The 10,582-nt window shown below is 38.8% G+C and overlaps 1 protein-coding gene across 2 annotated transcripts in view; it reads left to right on the top strand.

Moving 5' to 3' along the window:
- LOC101846681 (beta carbonic anhydrase 1) overlaps positions 1–1,151 on the top strand; it is a 27,943-nt gene extending 26,792 nt beyond the window's left edge. For both annotated transcript variants that reach the window (XM_035971813.1, XM_005106085.3), the window contains exon 5: positions 101–1,151. In XM_035971813.1, coding sequence (XP_035827706.1) covers positions 101–301 — 201 coding nt within the window. In that variant the 3' untranslated portion in view covers positions 302–1,151. The remainder of the gene's footprint in view (positions 1–100) is intronic.
- Positions 1,152–10,582: the final 9,431 nt, after the last annotated feature.

Here is a 10,582-nt window from a genome sequence, read left to right as displayed (position 1 = left end):
TGTTAAACTATTAATATATTATAAGATGGGGTTATGGTGATGATCTTAAACCTGACCAAGTTTCCTCCCCTCCCCCTCTCCTCTTTCTCTCTGCATCCAGCTTCACTGTCTGCAGCAGGCCAGCCACGTCTCCAGCTACCCTTTCCTGCACTCGCTCATTCAGTCAGGGGAGCTCACTGTCAACGCGCTTTGGTTCGATGTCCAATCGGGATACGTCTACATGTTTAGCCCCAAGGACGAGCGCTTCGTGATAGTCACGGAGGAAAATCTGGACACCCTGCTGAGCATCATTACAAAGTAGATATTATGCTTAGGGTAGAGTGTGCTCAGGTAGTGTTGATTTTTTCCTCGAAGAATTTCAGTTTGGAAATTCTTGGAAATTCGAGTTGTAGTAGATGATGTAAAGAAGGATTTAAGGTGGCCACAAACCAATTTTTAAATTTTTCAAATATTTTTAGTTGTATAAAAAATATGCATATTTTATAATCCAGTGGGGTAAAAACAAAGTTTAGAGAAAAACACTATTTTTTAGCACATTTTTAACCTTTGGTGAAGTACATGTTGCAATATTAAGTATTAAGAACTGGTTAAATGTGTGTTTTCTGATGGAACTAAATTTTAAACTTGTTACGACTTAAAAAAATCTTTTCACCCAGTCTGTCAAAAACAGCTTTGCCAACAGCTGGTTGTCTTGGACAGGTGGTTGTTAAAGCAGGTATAATCAAATGATTATGGATTTTGGACCTCGGACAGTGGAGGACATGAACAGACTAACCGTTTGTCTGCCACTGTAATTTTTTTCCTATTTCTAGAACTGAAGTTACAATAGCTGTACTTTAAGGAACAACACAGTACACAAATCGGTTTATAATCGACTTGTTGGAGGAAAAACTTTGTCGAGAAACATTTTCTCACAATTTTTTTCTTGGTCATTAAAATGAAACTTCGTGCCATACAACTGGAGCCCTTAAAGAAGGTCAGGGTCATGGCTTCTGTGTACATCGCTGCATGGTTAAAAGGACTCCTAATTTTTCCCCAACTGAATGCAAAGCAATATATGTACATATTATATTGATCTTTTCTGATATTTGGGCACTTGTGAACAAAACAATGTTTGTCAGAGACAGCTTAAAATTGCGAACAAAAGAAAATGCAGAATTAGAACTTTGAAACAAGACAGAACAAGGCAATTGAAAAGCACTCTGGGCCACTCAGAATATAAAAATGGGCAGGCGCAGTACTCATAGTTAGATCATTATGTGTTTAACAAAAAAGCTACATACTCCTGAATTCTCTCTCTGGGAACCTCTGAGATTTTGGTTATTATTTTTTCCATTTTTACAGACATAATTCTTCATCTTTTTAAAACGTTAATGCCCATTCCTCTATATTATTTATATTATACAAAGCAGGTGATTGGAGGGCACCACTGGTATGTCCCATTCCTTTTCTTTCCCTCTGTTGTTTCTGTCTATCTGTCTTGCTTCTTCCTTGCACTATGTGACCATCATTGTGTTAATGTGTTTCTCTTTACGTTAAGAACAAATTTTCATCTGTCGATGATTTTCTTTTAAGATAATATGCTCTTATATGATCAGAATATAAGAAACTGTTTTGTGAGGTCAGAATCTCTATTTTGAAACTCTTGGTTTGGTTTTGTTGCAAATGGCTTGTTGAAGGTACTCCTGTGGATTATGATGAAGCCATGATGTAAATTGAAACTTTTTTGGGGGGTTTTTGCTCTCTTTTATTTTATGCATATACTCTCTAGCACGCACGTAGCAAAATCATCGGGACAGGGAAATCTTTTTTCTGATGTATGAATTTAATCCTTATCTCCGGCAAGCTGCTCCCAGGAGCTGCTCTTGGTCGAAACCACTGTGCCAGTGAGTCGCTGACAATGGCTGAGGCAAATTTCTTTACGATGACTTCAATGTCAAATTAGTTTTCCGCTCTTACCAGGAGTTCATTAACTTATTTGCTACGCATTATTTTCGGCTTGTGGACGAATTTTTTTACGGGAAGGCAAAATGAGATGATGACTAGTGCGCAGTTCAAAGGGGCCACAAATTCAAATAAATATTAACATATTATACACTGAAATTTTCAGTATGATTTGTAGAATACATCTGTAATGTTTATTTGTGTATTTTTCACCTTTGGTTCCTGTAAGAGACGATTATGCAACTCAATTTTTCTTGGAAGCGGATAAAATTTGAAAATAAAAAATAAAAAATCTTCTATGAAACTCAAAAAATATGTTTGCACCTAGTCGAAAGATACATCAAAATAACCATAAATGAATATAGAACTGGAAAATAATGAAAAATTTGCAGTTATATATATATATATATTCCATAAAATTTGCACATTTGGATCATGACATCCGATATTGAAAGAAAAAAAATACAGACATTTTATAATCTTGAAAAAAGGACAAAATGTATTCACAAACAGGAAAAAACCACTCGTATTGTATGGAATTATTCAGAATTGTATTTGGAATAAACTTACACATGTCTTGAGTGGTACTTTTTGTGTAATTTCACCCAAAAATAGTGATTTTTGGGGAGAAAAAAATAATTTGACAATTTAGATCTAGATCTAGATCTGAAAAATATTGATTTCTCAAAAACAGAGCAAAGGCAATATGAGCCCAATTGTATCAATATTCTAAAGAAGAGTCCTACATTTCTTTAGTGTACTAAATAATGATATATTTTGTTGTGTAAAAGTAGTAAGACTGGTGTCTGGGCTGTAATTTGAACATCGCAATAAAACAAAGTTGCATAAACTTCGAAATCATGTTTCAAAACTGAACCAAAACTTCCGATTTTCGGTGGAAACGCTTCACCCGGAAGTCAACATTATATTATGACCTTTATTTTAACATGGATATGTAGATTGGAATAGAATCTAAGCTAAAATTGAAGATCGGTTTTGCCGCGCCGTCCCCCATGGCTCGGCGTAGCGAATGAGTTAATCATATCCGTACATTGTGTTTTACTATCGTATTCATATGACGTGGGGAACTCTGTGCCACCACTTTCCAAAGAGGAAATTTATTTGTTAATCCGATCTGTACGCTTTGCATAGCAGTCTGTCAAAATGATTTTTGAGAAATACTGAAAGTTTCAAAGAGATCTTCGCACTAGAAGTATTCTTAAATAAGAAGATCACAGCCCTGGGAGTACAAAATGACCACCAGGGCGTACGGATAGGGATAATTAGATGGAGAACTATCAAAGTAGATTTCCTAGTTTGATTTAATGACCAGTTTAGTGAGGAATGTGTCAATTGGTCCCAAAAGAGGGCCCGGCACAGTGGCTTTTACCACCCCCCCCCCCCCCCACCCCCAGGAGGTAAAATGTTAATGTTATATCAAGGGAAATAAACAGTTGGACACTTGGGTCAAAACTTAACATAAACTATGCCCCCTAATCCGAGCCTGTTGGAACCCGCGAAACACTACTTTTATCACATTGATTTATGCCTGTTTTCTCTCAGCTTCAGAGCTTTTCTCATTCTCCCCCCCTTGTTTTTAATGGAAAGTTGATAGAGTTGAATTTCTTACTTACTTACTACCCATTACGCCATCTGGCATTTAGGACACCAACAAAGGATCTCCAGCTATGTCTGTTTTGGGCCATCTTGGTCAGCGTTCCCCACGAATGATTCCAGGACTTCATTTCAGACTCTACTGTGCGTCTCCAGGTCACTTTGGGTCTGCCTCTTTTGCGACGTCCTTCGGGTGTCCAGTGGAGGGCAGTCTTCACAATAGAGTCGGGTTCTCTTCTCAGAACATGTCCAATCCATTTCCCTCTTCTCCTTTATATTGTGGTGGTCATGTCCTCTTGCCTACATTTTCGTAACAGATCTGCATTGGAAATCTTGTCGGGCCAGAAGATTCTGAGGATTTGGCGTAAGCTGGTTGCATGAAAGGAAGATAGCTTGGCACAGTCATGATCAGTCATCCTCCAGCGTTCAGCTCCATATAGGAGTGTGGATAGTACACAGCTGTTATACAGCTTTAACTTGGTTTGTATACTGAACTGTCCTGACTTCCAGATGTTGATCATGCTTCTGTGTACAGATCTTGCCTTGCCGAGTCTGTTCATGTTGTCTTTCTTTGTGCCGCCGTCAGTTTTGATTATGCTGCCTAGGTAGGTAAATGTGTCTGTTATAGGCAGGTCTGTGTTGTTCACCCTAATCAGTGTTGGGGAGCCTACATTCAGTGTCATCATTTCTGTCTTCTTCTGGCTTATTCTTAACCCAATCTGTGGAGTCGGTTTGTTTTATCCTGTATGTGCTGGTTGGTATGGGAGAGTAGTGCAAGGTCGTCAACAAAGTCAAGATCCTCGAGGGTGGAGAAGAGAGTCCACCTTATGCCTCTTGATGTATCCTCTGTTGTTTTCTTCATGACCCAGTCAATGGCCAGGTTGAACAGAATTGCTGACATGTTGCATCCTTGTCTAACTCCTGTCTTTATCTCAAAAGCAGTGGTACTGTTTCCAACAACGCACTTGAAGTTTTGGTAGAAGCTGTTGATGACCTCCACTATCTTGCAAGGGATTCCATAAGATCGTAGAATGTACCAAAGACTTTCTCTATGTACACTGTCGAATGCTTTTTCAAAATCAACGAAGTTGACATAAAATTTTCCCTGCAATTCCGTGCACTGTTCTATTATGTTGCGGAGGGCAAATATCTGATCTGTGCATCTTCTTTCTTTGCGGAATCCTGCCTGTTCTTTTCTTAAGCAGCTGTCCACGGCATCCGACATCCGATTAATAATAATCTTGGCCAGGATCTTGCTGGGAACTGATAGCAACGTGATACCTCTCCAGTTGTTGCAGTCTCTAAGAGCTCCTTTCTTTGGTACTTTAACAATGACTCCAGTACTCCTGTCCTCCGAAATCTGCTCTCCCTCCCATATGGTTTTGAATAGTGGCTGAAGAATGGTGGCAGTCAGTTCTGGGTCTACTTAAAACAACTCAGCATTCAGGTTGTCCATTCCTGGAGATTTTCTTGATTTCAGGCTCTTAACAGCTTTTACAATCTCGTGTTTCTGTGGTGGGTCAGAGCTGATATCCAGATCCAAGGTAGCTTCCTGTATGTCTGGGGTGTCCTCAGGTGGAAGTTGGTTTAGGACTTCCCTGAAGTGTTCTGTCCAGCGTGCTTCCTGTTCCTTCTCGATTGTCAGCAGCTTGCCAGCCTTGTTTTTGATTGGTCCACTCATCCCACCGTGGTACTTGCCACATATTATTCTTGTGATCTTGTTAGAGTTGAGTTGGAAAGATCAAAATCCCAAACATTTAGCAGGTTTGGCTTTTTAATGATTTTTTATTCACCTCTGCTTGGAACAGTTGCTTTTCCTCGACCAAGAAGCTCTTCCGCTTTTTTTTGTTTGCTCCGACACAGTCCACTCTCTTCTACTACTTCCTGTAGACCTTGCTTCGCAGAATGCTGGCATAGTATTATGTAGTTTTTAATCTCTGTTATTGAAGGAAGCACGCTGATGCACGTGGCTACAATACTTGTACACATATCTTCATCCAACGAAAGACTCCCCACATGCAAGTGAAGTGTGTTTTGAAGACAAGCGATAGGCCTGTATTAGAAAAAATAATTAGGACCTGGAAAATCTGTTTGTTCCATGCATTTTTTTATGATGTGCATGCTAGACTGTATTATTCGGGGTTGTGTCCTTGCACTGTAACATGGCTGAGATTTTTTTGTTTGTTGTCAGCCGACTGCGTGTAGCACCTGCCTTGCCCCTGTGTGTACATTTGTCGTGATTTTGTTTGTTCGTGTGGACTAAAGAGGAATGTTCCTGAGAAAGTGTCTATAATGGGTACTTTGGGACTATGGGGTTTTTGCATGGAGTCAGTGGTGGATAATGGTTTTTTTATATCCTTCTCGTTTTTCTTTATCTTGTGATCTCTCTTTCTCTCTCTCACTCTCTCTTTCTCTCTCTCTTTCTCTCTCTCTCTCTCTCTCTCTCTCTCTCTCTCTCTCTCTCTCTCTCACTCTCTCTTTCTCAATCTCTCTCACTCTCTCTTTCTCTCTCTCTCTCTCTCTCTCTCTCTCTCTCTCTCTCTCTCTCTCTCTCTCTTTCTCTCTCCCTCTCTTTCCCTCTCTCACCCTCTCTCTCCCTCTGTTTCTCTGTTTCTCTCTCCCTCCTTCCCTCCCCAATAACACATGACTTGGTGACTGTATGGACAAACTCAGCCATCATTCTTGAAATAAGAAAAATGAGTGAGCACGGCCTTGCAAGGAGAAAATGAAAAGTTGGTAGAGAATATTGCCTTTTCCTGTCTCACTGGGTTTTTTCCTTTTTTTTTTCTATTTAAAAATTAAAAAAATTTTGCTTTCCCTGAAAAGTTGATATACTAGAAAAGAGTTTGTGTAGATTTTTTTGATGCTTTGAATTGTTAGATACCGTCTAAATTATTTGGTGTATCACTTAAGATGCGGGATCTTTTAATCAAATTTACCAGCTGTCATATTCCTTGATGTTTCCACCCAAGGGGGTTACACAAAACACTAAAATGCCAACAACACATGATGGATAGAATTGCGAAACACACAAATGCTAGCAACAGAATAGTCTTTTCTCAAATTGAGACTTGTTCAGTCTAAGCACAAAGTTCTTCCTGCTACAGTGGGTGTCGCATTTAACGAGGTTGCTGGGACCGGGTTGTTGTCCTCGTTGGGTCCGACCTTTCGTTGAACGTGACTAAGGCTAAAGTAAAGAAAGGAGACAAGTTTTTCTGTATATTATAGGATGTACCAATACCAGTAATTAAAACAGTTGCCCCCCCCCCTGATGATGAAAATCTCAAATAGCATCGGTGTACGCATGTTTGAGCTGTGTTCTGACCGTCATTTCTGCATTTTAAAATGTTTTTTTTCTGGAACACTTCTCGTGTGGAAAAATACCCTCTCACATCTAGGCCTAGATCTACATAAAGTAAAGGCTGGAGCTTGGATTTTCTGATCAGTGGAAAAACAGAAAATTATCTAGACGTACCCATCCAGAATTCATCCAGTTTCACACAGCCCGTATTGCGTTCCCGCCCACCTCCTCCCATCCCTACCGTAGGCTAACCCTCGCCCATCCTCTTGGCTTTGGGGCCCATATTTATTGATATTAGGAGGCACACTAGATCTAGCAATACAATGTGTTCGGAATCGGTGATGGGCCTTGTGCTTCACGTGAGATGGAGAGAAAGGAGAAAAATTCTTCACTTTTGGGGCCGCTAATTGCTTTTATTTGGTTATCGCAGTCTCGTTGAAAGCGACTTCGGTCTGTTTGCAACCTCGTTGGAGCCGATTTACATTTACAAAGAGATGTAGAGGAAAAATTCGGGGATTAAGGATTGCCTCGTTGGAGCCAACTTTTCGTTGAATGTGACCTCGTTGAATGCGGCACCCACTGTATTCCTTTTCATGATTGCATTTCGACTGCTTTGTGTAACACTTTGCCATACGCTGTTTTGAAAAGTGAGGCTTGAGGGAGTCTTAATCTAAACAGTCAATTTATTGTTTGAGTTTGCTGTTCTCTTTTCTCAGTGACAGATGCTCAGGCTGGTGGTTGGGAGCGCCACTGATAGGTCTTACTTCTTTACTTTTCCCTCTTTAATTCTGTCTGCCTGCTTTACTTTTTACACAACATTAAATGACTAATATTGTTTCAATGTGCTTTTCTTTACTTAAACAAAACAAATGAATAAAAGATACCCCCAAGATGATTCTGTAAAAAAAAAAAAATATTTAAACTCCTTCTGTTGTTACTCTACTGACTATTTTTGGTTTGTGTATGTTCCTTTGTATTATGAAGTCTGTGATTAGCTCCTCTGGCTTTTACATTTAGCTGAAGGCGATTGTCCTTATTTCATGCGACAGAATTTGTTATTCCTTTTGGTTTAGGCCTACTGTGTTACATTACTTAGTATTGTATTGTTACTTTTGCATCATTGTAAGTATCATTACTTTTGTGATATTGTGGGGTTTTTTTTTCATTGTTCAAGAGAACTTATGAGAACTAGGTATAATCAGCATGATTTGTCACTTGTGTGTTGGTCAGTGGACTTGTGTGGGTAATTGGCAGGTGCTCTAATGTGGTTTTGTTTCTTCTTTCCTATCAAACCTCTTGTCATCCTTATCTCTCCTCCTTCATTTCTTTGTGTGTTACCCTCTAGTAATACATCTAGCCTCTAATCTTCAGCACTCCTGTGACCTATTGGTGTTGCAAGTGCTGTAAAACTAACTAAAACAAATACAAAACACCCCAAAGAACTCTTACTTTTTATTTTTTGTTTATTCCGATAGTTCTTGTCATTTTGTGACCTTGGATACTCGTTGTCCATATGCACTTATTCTTTCCTTTGTATTGCACACCATATTTGGTTTTTGTATTGAATGAATTTTTTTGTTCCTCATTATGCAAAGATATTTATGTTGTTAATGTTTGTGCTGAGAGTGATTACTTTTCTCCCATTTTTGTCTGTTCATACACTGGAGTCCACATGAACCAAACACAGTTAATCCGAAAATAGTGGTAAACTGAAAAGAAAAGTATGTGAAGCATCGTGGTGAAATCAGGCTCTCATCAAAATAATGAAGTTGAAGAAACTGGCATTTTCCCGCCGGTTTTACAATATTTATCAAATTCTTATTTTTGGCTCAACACCTTTCTTGTCCATTTCAAAGCACATTTGGTTGCTTTTAAGGACAAGCCGGCTAACCCAGATTTTGGGGGTTTCCAGAATTCTTGACCTACCCCTAAAGTGGGCATTTCCCTACTTATAGGAGAAGTTCGGTTTCATAGGTATGTACATTTGTTTGGTTATAGAGAAAACTGTCCTTGTCTTTTAAAGAAACTGAACAAGGGGCAAAAACTTTACCTTTGATTTTCTCCCTACAGCATTTTTCGGGATAGCCCACTTGTGCTTAAAAGCGACCATTTCTGTGTGGATTTTACCGATACACAGTGACTAAAGGCACAAAAAATGTGAATTTGCAGTTTCCAAGGACTCTCAAGCTATGGAAGTTACCAAACTTTGGCAGCCATATTCTTGCTAATTTAACAGGTGACCTCCACTTTCTTCAATCACAAATATCTTGACTTCTTCTCCAGATAGATGCATATTTTTTTTCATCGAAAGATAGCTGAATGAACAAGCTTTGAGATGATAACCAATAACTCCACATGCCCCAAAACTGATGAGCGCCTGATTCCACCGTGTCCTGAAACAAATAGAAGAAGAATCCCCATTTTTTTTTCTTCTCTATTTGAGCAACGTACTCAAACCAAAAATCAGACTAAATTATAGAAAACGGTCCTGCAGATTCCGTTTTAAGCGGACTCATTTGAATTTTGTAATTTTTCTCTTCAGTTATAATGACATTTTCTACCTCTCAGTTTCAATTGGCTTTCAAAGTTGTGTCTACTTCTCTTTTGTTTTGATGACATTGCAGTGTATCTAGCAATGTTTTAGAGAAGATGACAATGATCTCAGCTTATACAATGCAGGTGGGTGGCTTCTTTTGCCCAAATACAGGGGATGATTGGGGGGGGGGGAGGAGGGGAGAGAGAAAAAGGTTTAAGGGGGCAGGGGGAATATTTGAAGGTTTCCCATGTCAACTCCACACAGATTTCAAAAGTCCCAGATTTTCATACTTGCAGAGTTTGACATATATCCTACTCAGCGTCATCAGTTATTATTGTCCATTTTTTTATTCTTTTGAAGCCTTGATTGATTTAAATAGAATATGTGTCATTATTGCCTTGTCTATTTTGAGCTTAATGTTCCTGCTCAAGAAGTTCAACAAAACAATGTAAAAGTGTTCATCTTTTGAAAGTTGAGTCGAGGTAGCTTGCACAGTTGTATGTGTTTTCTTTCAATGGTTGACAAAGTTGAAAGGTAGTTCATGCTTGAAAAAGAATATTTTTTCTTCCCTCCCCATTACACGGAAAATTCTGCAGGGTAGACATTGACCATATATTTTTGCAGACTTACCTCTTTTTGTTGTGATCCTGCACTTGTGGTTACTGTTACGTTTAATTCATGGCATCGCATTTATTTATTTGTCAGCATGTGGTTTTCTTATTGCATTCTTGTTTGATTGTGTAAAACGGAGTGTTATATACCAACTTCACTAGGTTTAATAATAAAAATAAACGTACGTGTTCACTCATGCTCACAATATTCAGGTGGTTCTCAGTTTTCCCACCTAATTTTTGTTCTGAGATTAGCTCATCATTTTCTGAAGTAGCTGTTAAAAAATTACATGTTCCAGTTTCGTTAACACCAGATATGGAAATTTGAGTTCCATTGGCAAGTACTATTGTTCCTGGTTTGTTTTGTGCTTGAGTTGAATTTCCCATTTTGGGGATTTTAAAAGAAATTCACAAAATCAAGTGTTCGTAAATTGTTTAAAAATGTGCTACTGCATTGGAATTCAAAACGTCTGCAGAATGGGCCAAGTCTGAAAAGAAAAAAGCTGGTGTACAGTATGTACCTAAAATGTGATTTTGGAGATGACATCAAGACAGGGTATGACACAATATCGGACA

The sequence above is a fragment of the Aplysia californica genome, unplaced genomic scaffold, assembly GCF_000002075.1.
Source record: "Aplysia californica isolate F4 #8 unplaced genomic scaffold, AplCal3.0 scaffold00512, whole genome shotgun sequence".
Lineage (NCBI taxonomy): Eukaryota > Metazoa > Mollusca > Gastropoda > Aplysiida > Aplysiidae > Aplysia > Aplysia californica.
This window is presented reverse-complemented; position numbering and strand designations above follow the sequence as displayed.